Source organism: Akebia trifoliata, chromosome 16, assembly GCF_017979445.1.
Source record: "Akebia trifoliata isolate Shusen 1 chromosome 16, ASM1797944v1, whole genome shotgun sequence".
Taxonomy (NCBI): Eukaryota; Viridiplantae; Streptophyta; class Magnoliopsida; order Ranunculales; family Lardizabalaceae; genus Akebia; species Akebia trifoliata.
The window spans coordinates 30,809,568-30,824,279 of NC_141390.1; the positions used below are offsets into that span (position 1 = coordinate 30,809,568).

The window sequence follows — 14,712 nt, forward strand, 5'->3', positions numbered from 1 at the left end:
AATTGGCTGATTTTTGGTGATGATAATCTTTTAATCATAGAGATCATCCTCTCCAAAAATCAGCCCATTCCAAAACTTCTAACCCATGTAAGACAAAACACGTTGTTAAAGTGTAGGGTAAAGCTTAGGGTGTTGAATATATATATATATATATATATATATATATATATATATATATATATATATATATATATATATATATTTTGAAGAAAAAGAAGGAAAAAAGTTGTCTAAACTGAAGGACCAGATTAAGACTGTACCGAAACAATGAAAACGTGACACATGTATTTTATTTAACTAGAGGTGAACCTGCGTTAATCTAATAAATCATGGGTCTTCAACGATTTATTTTCTTTCTCTAACTGCTTCCTAAAAAAGAGGGAGAGAAATAATAGAGTTTGAGAGAAATTCATCTTCTAGATTAAAAAAAAAAAAATTTCTCTTTGTGATTTCTTTCCTAAATGCTGGATCTCTTGATCTCTCTACTCCCATATATCCATCTTTTCCTTTTCTCCTCTAAATAAAACATTAGGAAAATCTGAAAATCTAAATCAATGGAAAGGAGGAAGACATTTAATCTAAATCTCCTTTTGTTCTAGTCTCACCATCAATTATTAAGAAAAACTAGTTTACTGTTTTTGACCTTTATACACAACCATGGAAAAACTCAACATAAGAGGGGGCGAGCCAATTGAAGTCAACTTTTCATTCTCTTAAAATTTGTTGTATCTAATAGTGTTATGTATTTTCATTTTTCCCATTTTTATGACCAAGTGATTTGTCATGGTTCAAAGTACAGTTTATTCTATGAATTTATCGTCCAAAGATGTTTTGTTTTCAAGCAAATTGATTTAGATGATTTTTAGTGACTTGGCCAAGATTTTTAAAATATCGTCCCAATCATCCCATTTGTCTCGTGAAATTTTGCAAATGTGAGATGATTTGTCCATCCGTCTCATTCATGGACACTATTGAGACATTCTCAAACAAGATTTAAAACCATGAGTTGTGGTCGTTTTGTCCTTAATTTATATCTTAAAGTTATGATGAAGGGTATTTTAGAAATTAGATAATTTTTTAAACAAGATGACGTGTATTTTAGTTATTAGCTAAAATAAATGTACATTATAAACCAAAATATATCTATAACTTTAAGGGTATGTTTGATTACATGAAAAGTGATTTTTCAAGAAATTTGAAATCTATGAAAAAATAGTGATGCAAAATGGGTAGGGTTGGAATACCAAATTCCATTGTTTGATTTCATTTAGAAAAAATCATGAAAAAAATAATATGAGAAGAAGTAGAAGAGGAGGAGGTGGCGAAGAGAGAGGGTTGGGGCGGAGGGAAGATGAGGAGAAAGAAAAAGAAGAAGAGAGGAGAGGGAGAGGGTTGGGGTGGAGGGAGGAATACTAATAATAATAATAAGAAGAAAAAGAATAAGAAAAAAGAGAGAGGGATGGTAGTCGGCAGCAACGACGATGAAGGGATGATCGTGGTGGTGGCACTAGTGGTGGGAAAAAGAAGAGTTGCAATTAAGATTTTGATTTGGGGATGAAAAGAAGGGTGAATTTCATTTTTTTTTCATGGGCTTGGTGGCAAATGAAATCCAAATTTTATGAGACTTTTGAATGAGCATAAAAATCATTTTCCATGTAAAAATGCAATCAAACATTCGGAAAATGTCATTTTCAATGGTAAATGATTTTCCACTTTATTTTTCATGTGCAATCAAACATACTCTATGTTCTGTTTGGTTGTCACAAGCGTTAGACATGGAAAGTTGGTCTAAGAAGTAGGAAGTGCCTTCTCAAATTTGTACTAAACCTTAATATGAACTCTCAAAGCCATTTCTGACATTAAAAGCACTAGATTCACTCTCCAAACACTTTGATTAATTAAATTTTTTGTTGTCAACAAATGCTAACTTAAATATGCATGATTCTATGTAGTTGGTGACTTGAAAGACATGAAATATGTGAAGTATAGGATCGATTTACTTGATAAAGAGAACTTCTATTACGAATACACTTTGTTCGAAGGTGATGAATTTCCAAACGGCCTGATAAAAAATAGTTAACGAGGTTAAGCTTAAGGACTCTGGCAATGGAGAATGTATTTCTAAGATTGTCACCCATTACCATCTCCAGGATGGTGTTGAGATCAATGAAGAGGAAATCAAGGCCAGCAAGAGCCAAGTCATAGCCAATTACAAGGTTATCGAGGCCTACTTAACCGAAACCAAGACGCCTAAATTTAGTGTCTCCTTTTTTTTACCCCAATAAATTATGACATGGGTGTATTGTCTATCCTTTGTAATGCCATCACTTGTATTATACAATGGCCCAAATAGTGCTTGTCTTAGTAATAATAAACCAATGTTTTGATATTCCATTTGAAAGGGGTTTTTTTTTTTTTTAGAGTTTTTGAAAGGGATTTTGTTCAAAGGTTTGATTTAAATGAAGAGTTGATGTGTAATTTTGTTTAATTGTGCACAACTTTTCTTATCACTTGAAAAGATTACAAGAATGAAGAAATAACTTAAAATTAATAATGGATAGCTAATGAAACATGGAGATCATATTTTAAGAAATATATATGTATTAGAAAATTTTTTGTTTTTCGGAAAATCCCTCTGTTTCTTTTTCTATCATATGTTCCGATGAATGACAAAATAAATTAATAAGAAATAATTAATAACAAACTTGGTATGTTGAAAAACAATCAAGGGGGCAAAACCATAGAATCAATAGAAGGATGTTTATTGGGCGGTTAGGATCATTAGAACCATCATAGCCATGCATGTACACGATAATTTAGATGGAGTTAAATAATTATGCTTCTTTCAATAGTAAATGAACACTCAAAATACATCTATCATAATTCAAAGTCTGATCAAAAGAAAGTGTCATTCTATGAAATTAATCAACTTTGTCTTCGATCCATCGTCAATGTCTAGTTTAAACCCTAAAATTTTTTTACCCAAAATCCCATCTTTCTATTTCTCCAAAAATTATTTTTATTTTTTAATTTTTAAAATATTAAACTATGTGAGTAGAAGGCCAGATGCCTCGAACTTATAATCTCATAAAATGAAATAAAATCTTAGAATACTTCGACGTGCCACCATCACAGATGCCTCAAGATGGATATTTCTGACTTTCATGTGTTTGAAACATCTAGAAGATGTGATGTTGGACGTAAAAAGGTCCAAACCAAAGACTTCTCAACACATGAATGAGACCAATAAGTTTTGAGCTGGGCCTAAACTATATGGCTACGTGTAAGTACACATATGCCACAAGTCCACTCAAATCTCTGTCTAATTTAATTTCTAGAATTCAGATAGGGACCCACAGCTTTAAAAAAATAGGAAACCTCCCAACGTGTTCATATTTTAAGAAAAACTAATAATTTTCTATTATTATGAACATTGACCATAATCATTTCGCACCCAAGACATCTTGATGATATAATAAATCTATAAATTACATAAATGCCCTCCACCAATCTTCCCAACTCAAAAATAGTTTATCCCCTTAAGCCAATTCAATCTCCTTCTATCATCTTATATTTCCCTAAATGTGAAGATGGGTGTCACCACTATACAAATGAGTTGGACTGCTCCATCTCAGCATCTAGGTTGTTCAAGGCATTGTTCCTTGATCAAGACCTCATTCCCAAGCTCATACCCCATGCGATTAAGAACGTTGAGGTACTCTATGGAGATGGAGGGGCTGGAACCATCAAACAACTCATCTCAGTGAAAGTAAGTTATCAAACATGAATGGTCTTCTTGTTTATGATGTTAAGTTCGAGGCATCTGGCCATGGAGGATGCAAATGAAAGATGACGAGTCATTGCCATGCCAAAAAAGGTGTTGAGATCAAAGAAGAGGAAATCAAGGCTGGCAAAGATAAGGCCATGGACATGTACAAGGTTGTTGAAACCTACCTCACCAAAAATCCCAATGCCTATGCTTAGTGTCTTTTTATTTTTTGCCCAATAAATTATTCAAATTCTGTCTTTGTTGAGTAAATGTTGTATGCCTTCTTCTATCCTAGGTAAGGAAAAAATTTATTCTATGTACCTTTGCCAACACTCCTTGCAGTTGGTTCAATAATTAATAAGAATCCCCTTATTATGATATTGCTTTCAAAGGGGGCTTTGTTTTAATGTTTTTTATTTAAAAAAAGAGTGATAAGTTTGTTTGGATTCATTTTAAATTATTACTTTTAAAAAATAAAATATTTAATTATTTTCTATTTTCTAAAAGTTATTTTTTTCCAAAGATATTTTATGCTAACTACTTTCTATTTAAACGAACTCTTAATTGTTTAAAGACTGCTGATAATTTGAATCCCTATTTTGTACGTTCCCTGACCTGGCAATTCATAGAACAAATATATATATATATATATATATATATTTTTTTATTTATTTATATATCCCAAAACAAAGGATCTACGACTCTATTAAGGAAACGTACAAAAAAAGAGACAGATCATCACAATTCTTATTCAAAACTAATCACTCTGATATGTATAATTTTAATAACAAAAACAGAAATTGAGAAGAATTAAGGGCAAAGTCACATAGAATTAGGGGGATTAAGTATACTAATTTGGCAGTAAGGATCATTTGATTCGATCACCTATGCCATGATCACAGAAAGAATTGGCCCGTAGATCTCACATGATTGATTGATCGTATTTAAATTTCTAATATAAATAATACAAATTTGGGTACTTCAAATTCAAAAGACATCTATCTGACATCTATCTTGTTGAAGAAGATTGATGATCCTAGAGAATTACATTACAAATCACATATCTCATAGAACAATTCCAAGAGAGATAAATCTATTACTAATGAATTCCTCGTATTTTAAAGTTTGTTAAAGTAAAATATGAAGAGACCATCTCAATCAGTCTTCACATTTAACCTAATGAGGGCAAATTTGGCATTAGCTAGGAAAGTCCTTAAGATTGAGAAGTATCGACCAAAGAGAGTAATTTCTTAGTTGGTGGTCGAGCTCTCAATGATTGACAGCATTCCGAACCTCATTATTATATGATATTTCAAGTCTTTGAAATAGATTTTTGATATTTGACTTTCGGCCGGGTTCATTGAATAGTAGCCAGGGATTGAACTTGGAGTAGAGATCCACTTTTCCTATCCTAATCAAAGTCAATAAATACCACCAATGCTCCTCACCATCTTCATCCCTATTCTCTTTCTTCTTCTTCATGTTCCTTTGATCATGATCTTATTTCACTAAAAACTGGAGGCGGAGATATGGGTATCACCAGTTATATCCATGAGTCGAACTGCTTCATCTCTCCAGTTAAGTTGTTCGATGCCTTGTTCTTTGACCATGACCTTTTTCCCAAGCTCCTGCCTGATGTGTTTAGGAGCATCGATATAATCGAAGGTGATGGAGGGGCTGGAACCATCAAACTACTCAGCTTCAGTGAAAGTAAGTTACAAAACATGAATTATCTAGTAAGGTTACACACACTTACACACATATATTTTTGGGAAATTTTGCAAAATTGTGTCTACTTTTGATTAAAGCTCTTTTGTTCAATTGATAATTGATACCAATTTTTCAGGAGGTGTTTATTTGGAGACCTGTTCTTGGACATTATTTTGGTGATTATGTTAAGAGTTGTGTCATGGTTTCAAAACTCATTTTGACATATCATCTCGTTCATGGGTGAGACTGAATTGTCTAGGATGATTCAACTCATCTTGGACGAGATAAACCCTTTTACTCATTTTATAATTATTTATTCATATAAAAATGATTATAATTATTTTTTATAAAATAAGGTATAAATTAGAAGATGTTTAATCATTAAATAATATTTAAAGTTTAAAAAATTATTTATTTTATTTAAAATATACAAAATCCTAATTGATTGGATGAGTTTTAGTGATTCAGATGAGATTTTCAAAATATCGTCCGAGTCATCTCATTTGTCTTGCAAGATTTTGCAAATGTGAGATGACTCGTCTATCCTTCTCAGTCATGGATGATATTTAGACGGTGTCGGATGAGATTTAAAACCATGACTTGTGGTCCTTTTGTCTTAAATAATTAATATCTTAAAGATATGATGAAGGGTATTTTAGTAACTAAATAATTTCTCAAACAAGATGAAGGGTATTTTAGTTATTAGCTAAAATAAATGCACTTTGTAAATCAAAATATATCAATAACTTTAAGAATATGTTTGATTCATGGAAAATGACTTTCCATGGAATTTGAAATCTATGGAAAAATAATCGTGGAAAATTGGTGGAGTTGGAATACCAAATTTCATTGTTTGATTTCATCTAGAAAAAATCATGAAAAAAAATATATGAGAAGAAGTAGAAATGGAGAAGGTGGAGAAGAGAGAGGGTTGGGGTGGAGAGTGGAGGGAGGAGGAGGAGGAGAAAGAAGAAGAAGAAGAGAGGAGAGGGAGAGGGTTGGGACGGAGGGAGGAGGAAGAAGGGGGAGAGAGAGAGAGAGAGAGAGAGTGGTGGCCGGCGACAACGACGACGAAGGGGTGAATGTGACGGTGGCTATAGTGGTGGGAAGAAAAATGGATGAAGTTAAGATTTTGATTTGAGGATGAAAAATATGGATGAATTTCATTTTCTCATAAATATGGGTGGGAAGATGAAATCCAAGTTTTGTGAGACTTTTGGAGGAGGATGGAAAATCATTTTCCGTGTAAAAATGCAATCAAACATTCGAAAAATGCAATTTTCATGGTAAATAGTTTTCCACCATATTTTCCATATGCAGTCAAACATACCCTTAGCTCTGTTTGACAAGCATTAGACGTGGAAAGTTGGTATGAGAAGTAGGAAATGCTTGTCAAATCTGTACCAAACCTAAATATGAACTCCCAAAATGATTTCTTTAATTAATTAATTTATTATTATTATTATTCTCAACAAGTACTAACTTAGATATGATTCTATGCAGTTGGTGACTTGAAAGACTTGAAACATGTGAAGCATAGGATCGAAATACTTGATAAAGAGAACTTCTACTGCAAATACACTTCGTTCGAAGGTGATATATTTCCAGACGGCCTGGAAAAAATAGTTGTCGAGGTTAAGCTTGAGGACTCTGGCAATGGAGGATGCATGCATTTGTAAGCAAGTCAGGCATTACCATCACAAGGATGGTGTTGAAATCAACGAAGAGGAAATTAAGGCCTTCAAGAGTAAATTCATAGCCCTTTACAAAGTTGTCGAGGCCTACCTAACCGAAACCATGACGCCTAAATTTAGTGTCTCCTTTTTTTTACCCCAATAAATTATGGTAAGTGTGTCTTGTCTATCTTACGTAACACTATCACTTGTACCATACTGGCCCAAATAGTGTTTGGCTTAATAATAAGAAACCCGTGTTTTGATATTCCTTTTAAAAGGGGTTTTGTTCAAAAGTTTAATTTAAATCAAGTGTTGATGTATAATTTTGTTTAATTGTGCGCAAGTTTTTTATAACTTGAAAAGATTCCAAGATGGAAGAAAGAACTTAAAATTAATAATGGATGACTAATGAAATGATTGAGATCTTATGTTGCAAAATATATATTTGTATTAGAAAATTTTCTTATTTTGAAAATTCCTCTGTTTCTTTTTCTACCATATTCTATGATGAATGACAAAACAAATTAATAAGAAATTATTAATAACAAACTCGGTAGTTGAGTACGATCAAGGGCAAAATCATAGAATCGGTTCAAGAATTTTAAATGGGCGGTTGGGATCGTTAGAACCATCATAGTCAAGCATGTACACAATAATTCAGATGGAGTTAAAATCATTATTCTTCTTTGAATTGTAAATGAACATTCAAAATATATCCATCATAATTCAAAGTCTTATCCAAAGAAAGTGTCATTCCTCACAAAAAATCAGCTCAATCCGAAAGTTCTAGCCCATATTTTAAAATTTTATTATTATTACATTGTTTTTACATATGTCCAACTCAATCTGAAACTTCTAACCCATATTTTGAAAATTATTATTATTGCATTGTTTTTACATATATCCCATGATCCATCATATATGTGTGTGTGAGTAAGTATGTTTTATTGATAAAATATAAAAATATCATTTAAAATTATTGCCAAAAAAAAAAAAAAACATAATACATCATCTATAAAGAACCAATAACATAAAAACAAATTGATCTAACAAATATATGACTTAACTTCAAAAAAAAAAAAAAACTGAACTACATATTTAACAACAATAAACTTGTAGGAAAGAAGGAATTTTTAAATCCGCATAAAAAAATTTATATGAAAACATGAAAAAATTTAGGCAATATCTATTAACTTTAAAAGGTACGAAAACCATCAACCATTTATAATATGAAAAAATAGTAAAAGAAATTGGTTCTGATTTCCATTCGATTCGGTTCGTTTTAGACCCGACTCTAATTAGGTAGTGAAAACAAGGATCGAGATTTGAGGTTGTAGACACCCAAAATTTCATAAGTCCACTTACAAAAGGGTCCAAAAAATTAGATTTTGGGGCACAGCCCATATTCAATTTAAAGGATTCCTAAACCTAGATTATGTTCAAAATAAAAGTCCAAGAGACCCCGAAACCCACCAATTTGGCTCATGGATCTCCCAAAAGAGCCATTGTACATATTCTTATTTTGCTTGCCACTTGGAAAACCCTCATAGTTTCTTAATATTTAGTCCATGTTCAATTGGAAGATACCTAATCAAAGCCCAAAGCCCATGAATCTTACATCCCCCCCCCCCAAAGAGTCACTGGGTAAATTCCATAGACCCCAACACCCAAGGAAGCCTTTCATTAGTAGGCCAAGGCTCAAAGTCCACCAGTGAATCAACCCCTTAAGAGAAATTCCAACATTATACCCTTTTGAAATTAAAGTTAACTAATAAAATACTTAGAATTCTTGTAAATATATCAAAAACTATGGCGTGGTTCTATCTACACACACCAAGATGACTAATTATACTCACTCTAAGTAAAAAATGTAAAAAGGGATTCAGTAAATATTGGATTTAACCGATTTGATAAGTACTTACTAAAAATTACAAAAGAGATTCAATAAGTACCTATCAAATAGAATTTTCTCATGTGAATGGCTTTGACTCGATTGGAAGTTTTACATTAAGAAAAACAAGTAGATCAAAACTTAAAACTCTTATTAAAATCATTTTAAATACAAAGAAGAAGAAGAATAATAAGAGAAAGAAATGGGTCTATTGGGTGGGTGCAATGAGAACTAGACAAAAAAAAAAGGAAATAAGTGTGTGCAATAAGATATTTTGTATTTAAGTTGGACATCGTGAATAAGTTGGTACAATTAGCCATTTTAGTGTTTGCAAATAGAACCATCAAAAATTATGTGATTGGAACATCTTACCCTAAAGAGATTTTAAAAAAAATCAAGTATATGTATTTTGTCCTTTTTTACCATATGTCTATCATGTAAATGACTTATTTTGAACTTAAATTTTTGCGCTCATACTCTTTAAAATATTTACAAAAGAGAAATGCTAACGTCCAATATTTTATTGGACGTAAGTATTGTTTAACACTTTTTTTTCAATAATACCCCTTCTTGGATTTGTTTTTTAGAGAAAAAGATAAAGGTATATTAGTTTTTTACATAATAAATGCTTGTTTACATAATAATAAATGTTATAAGCATTTAAGTATTTTGAATTAAAAATCTTTGTTGTAGTAAATGGTTTGGCAATCAATACCAACATAATAAATACATTTATTAATTGCATAATAAATATACTTATTGTTTAAAAAATTAACATGCCTTTGCCTTTTTCACTAAAAAACAAAATAAGGAAGGGTATTATTAAAAAAAATTGTTAGATAATGCTAACGTCCCTATGCGACCTTGGACGTTAGCATTCCCCTTTACAAAATACTTAAAACCCACCTTTACACTTGTCATCTTCTCATCTATACTCGCAAAAGTATTTTTTCACTTCTTCTCATTTACTTTTTTTTTTTAAATATTTACAAGAGAACTAAGATTCACCTTTCCACATGGTATTATCACATTTATTCTCCCAAAATATTTTTGTCTTTTCTCATTTACCCTTATTTTTAAAAGTATTTATTAGAAAGCAAAAGATCACATTTCCACATGTCTTTCTCTGACTCATTTTTTTACTTTTTTTTTCTCCACCACCAAAGTTGAGTCACTGTGCCAAACTCATGTGGGTTGTAGGTTGTGTCATGTGGCATGAGTCAAGAGACCCATAATATTTTTCCCTATTTACCATTGAAAAGTAAGAAAAATCGAAAACATGTCCATGAAAATTTTATGTCATTTTCTTTTGTTTTTAGGGCTAAATCCCTTTAATCCTAAAAATACTCCCAAAATGTTATAAAAGAGGTCCTCTTCTTTGAGAAAAACTCTTAGTCGAAGGCCCTTATCTACCTTAAACTTTTCCAAAAGCTTCTCTCAAGAAGTCTTCATCTCTATTCAAAACTCTACCAAAATCCTCTCTCAAGAAGTCTTCATATCTATCCAAAGCTCTACTTAAAAAATCTTTATTTTACTTTCTTCTCCTTCCCTTTACTTAATCCTTGACTTAAAGAACCCTCATTTAAGACTTGAGAAGAAGAAAGAAGGAGAAAATCCAAGGTCAAGCTGGGTTTTAAGATAGTTTGTTTATAAGTTTTTACTTTCGTTATCATTTTTCTACCCCCTTCAATTTTCTTTCTATTTTCATTTAGAAAATTCTTAGGATGTAATGAAATAATCCTCTTCCACATTTGATAGATAGAGTTCAACCCTCATACAAGACATGTGAACAGATTCAATCGAAGTGGTGAAAATTGAAACTTGATATACCCAATGACAAGCACAAGTGAGATGCCCATATTCCCTAGGAGATGACACCACTTATGTTCCCTTGACCATGATCATTGTATGTTATACACATCTTACTCACATTCACATCATCTTGAATGGAAAAAGGCAAGAGGGACCACTCTTTTTTTTCATGAAAATGTGTCTCAAACCATAGCCAAAATTTAGCATTTCTCTATCTTATGCATTTCCATGCATTATAAAAATTTGGGTGAATACTCTATTTTCCAATGAGATGACTTTATTCACCTCTTAGTCATCATTACAATCTCTTTCTATAGAAAACATTCATGCATCCACACCATTATAAGGCAAAGCTTGAGTAAATGATTCATTTCTCAATAAGAATGCCTTCATGACCCTACGCCAAAAGTCAATGTCCCTTTTTAATCATAGGTATATCCTATGCATTTCTTCATGCATGTTTTTTTTAAGATGGCTGACTTAAAAATGTGTACCTGTCTAAGGATAGAGAGAATGGGGTGCTTAGGGAGTTAATGGGATCCATCGACACAATTTGAAACTTTGTATTTCATTTCATCTAATCCCTATCGATAATGATTTGACTTGTTCAAGTCATCTCACCGAGGATGAGATAAATTTGAATAAAGAATGAATTAACCCGACCTACCCGATTTGGGTTGGGTTCAATTGAGTATTTTATACCTGAGGTTGGGTTCGACATGGACACTTATTAGTGTTTGTAACCCAACCCGCAAGAGTTGCAATCCCTAAACCCTAACGTGTCTGTGGGGGTAAAGGGAACTCAAAAGCGAAGTGATACGAGTGGCACGAGCTAAATTATCGAATTTACCTCCACATTCCCATATAGAAACTAAATTAATATAATTTCCGAGAACCTAGATTAATATAAGTAAATTATTATTATATTAATGCTAATAAGATTTATTAAAGAAATAAATAGAATGAAACTCTGGCTAAATCCAAATTTCCCTAAAATATGTCCTAATCTTATTGAGTTGCGATCCAGAACGATGTCCCGTTCCTATGATAACATTCGGTGTCTACGTGGCGCATTTATATTGGAGTTCAAACACATAGCTTGGTTAAGAAGCCTTAGGTGTATGAAACTCCAATAAAAATGTGACATGTAGAGGGCTAACCTTAAAGGATAGGAACTCAATCTTATTAATCTTCATCTAAATCTTTATATGAATATGATTTGGTACAACTCCATATAACTTATTACCGTGTATCATTTCAAAGCACTCAATCTGATTCGACAGTGAAAAGTAAAAGTCGTCGTGGGTCGTCTCTCTCGTACAGAGAAATTTCTTTTTTTTCCTTTAGAAAGTCGAAAGACAAGAGAACAGATCAGACTTACAGAGTTCATTTCTAATCGTCTCGAAGGGTTTTCGACTCAAGATAACGTCTTTACTTGGTTAGTCTCTCTCTCTTGTTCAATTCTACTATATAGAAGCGATTGAAATTCTCTGTTTCTTTTTAACAGATTCTAAACAAACAAACAAAACCTATCTCTCATCTTCTCTGTTTCTTTGTAGATTCTCGCTCCATGGAAACTAATTTGGCTGGAAAAACAGATTCTGGAGGAATCCCTTTTGTTCCAGAGAGGGGATTTTACCAACCCAGTACTGAAGAAACATGGGATTCGTACCAAGCGCTTCAGAGTGTTCTTGAACAGCAATTGGGAGGGTATCGACCTGTCGTCATGTGTTGTGTGGCTGATGAAGTCTTATCGGTTCTAAAATGCGTGAACATCAAGAGCCCCATTGAAAAGAAGGCAGAGATTGAGAAATTGGTGGGTCCCATCCCCGATCATTCCTTTGATCAATTAGTTATGATTGGTGGTTGGATCAACGATTACTACAAAGATCAGCAGCCTCGTTGTGAGAATGATGATAGAGCAGTTCTGTTTGTTCCTGAGAAAGAGTTTTACCAGCCGAGAACAGAGGAGACATGGACTTCGTACAAGTTGCTGTTGGACGTAATTGTCCAGCAGATTGGTCATCAGCCGCAGATCGTCTTGTGTATGGTGGCCCATGAAGTTTTGTTTATTATGAATGGTGAGGAGATCAACGAAGGGATCTCGAAGAGGGGAAGGGTTGAAAATCTGATTTATGGCATCTCCGATGAAACATTTGATTTGCTAGTGTTCATTGCTGGACTCATCTGGGATTATGGAGATTGTTTGGAGGGTAATAATGTTTCTCAGAGGGTGGTGAGGGAGGGACTTGATCAGAAGCCAATCCAACGGTTTGAACAGAAAAAGGAGTTTGAAGTCAACGATGGGTCAGAATTCGATCAAAAGGTAGAGAATGGTGATGATGACGACGACGACGACGATGATGATGATGATGATGATGAGGTTGTTGATAGTGATGATCAAGTCAAAGAACCAACGGTGGATGATATTGATTTCAACATCAACCTTGATAGTGAGGATGAGATGAATCTTGATCAAGCTGATGAGGAAGACAAAGACTGGGTGATGGTTGATAATGATTTTGATGAATGATGAATGATGAATGATGATGATGATGATGTAAATTGATGAAAGTTAATAAGAGAAAGGTTGGTTGGTAAAATTAAAATATTTTTATTTTATGGTTCTGATCGTAAATGGAAGTCTAGTAAGATTTTGTATTCATCTTAATTGCTTTTCTTTAAATATAGTTTTGTTTTTTGCCTTTAGGGAGGGTATGATTTTAGACTTTGATTGGGTTAGAAGCGCTTTTTTTTTTTTTTAATCACTTATAAGAGAAATGTGGATGTCATACTTTGATAAATACATTAAAAGTTTCATTTTATTTTAGATACAAACCAAAGAAAACAAAGACATTCTTGGTTGAAGTAAGAATTGAATTGATCTGGATTTTTTTTTTTTTGCTTTTGATCTATTTTCAACTTTTCAATTTTCCTAGAATTGAAAATTGATTAAATTGCATTTTCATACTATAAACACTTGTCGAGGTTACAAGCAAGGAAATTGGTACTTAAATAGATATTTATTGTGGAGAGTGATTTTGCCTATTCATGGGTACTTCACACTGGTCCTATTAATCAAAAGGACTCCACAAAATCAATTATAGTAAAAGAATAATGATGAATGCACATGGTAAATCACATGTAATTTGATGTGACAAGGGCACAGAATCGAATTTTTTCCTTGTGCATCCCAAAGAAATAGATCTTTCACATCAATCACTTATAGACTACGTATCCATTATCTACTCCCGGGGAGCAATGTTTCACAAATCACAATTGCCATCTTTCTTTACTATCAACTTGAAGAGCAAGAAAGAAATTCACTCTTTTTTTTTTTGTTTATCCCATTTTCTCTCTTTCTAAAATATTTCATAGTAGAGAATCCATATTTCATAAATCACAATTATCATCTTTTATTTTAACTTTTAACAGGTAAAGAAAGAGAAACACAATCTTTTCTTTTGTTTATCCCATTTTCTCTTTTTCCAAAATATTTTAAAGTGAAAAATCACTCCCCCAGTGAACTAGAATGATGTTTTTTGAGGATTCTAATTGGTTAAAATGGCAATGGAACATGTTATAGAGTTTGAGAGCGTTATAATTGCTCTTAGAGATCAGATCATTTCTCTTAAAGTCGTTGGAATTGCTCTCAAAGACTAGACCATTTCTCTTAGAGTCGTGATGAATGCACGCGGTTTTAAGTACGTGACTGACGTGACAAGGGCACATAATCATATATATATTTTTGGGATAAACAGGAAAAAGATATGGGGTTCTCTTACATTTAACACAAATTTATGTATGATTAAGAAGATAAATTAGATGGATAAAATGCTTGAATACAATTTGAT

At 32.6% G+C, this 14,712-nt stretch overlaps 1 protein-coding gene and 1 long non-coding RNA gene across 2 annotated transcripts; both read left to right on the forward strand.

Annotated features, from left to right (window-relative positions):
• The first annotated feature begins 4,876 nt into the window (after window positions 1-4,876).
• Window positions 4,877-7,432, forward strand: LOC147383502 (uncharacterized). The gene is made up of 2 exons (XR_015173197.1): window positions 4,877-5,479; window positions 6,983-7,432. It is a non-coding gene; the product is annotated as an uncharacterized LOC147383502 (long non-coding RNA).
• A 4,705-nt stretch (window positions 7,433-12,137) lies between these two features.
• On the forward strand, window positions 12,138-13,567 carry LOC147383503 (uncharacterized). The gene is made up of 2 exons (XM_086429081.1): window positions 12,138-12,296; window positions 12,418-13,567. Exon 2 carries the CDS (start codon window positions 12,429-12,431, stop codon window positions 13,389-13,391), a length of 963 nt encoding a protein of 320 aa, XP_086285207.1. The 5' UTR covers window positions 12,138-12,296; window positions 12,418-12,428; the 3' UTR covers window positions 13,392-13,567.
• Window positions 13,568-14,712: the final 1,145 nt, after the last annotated feature.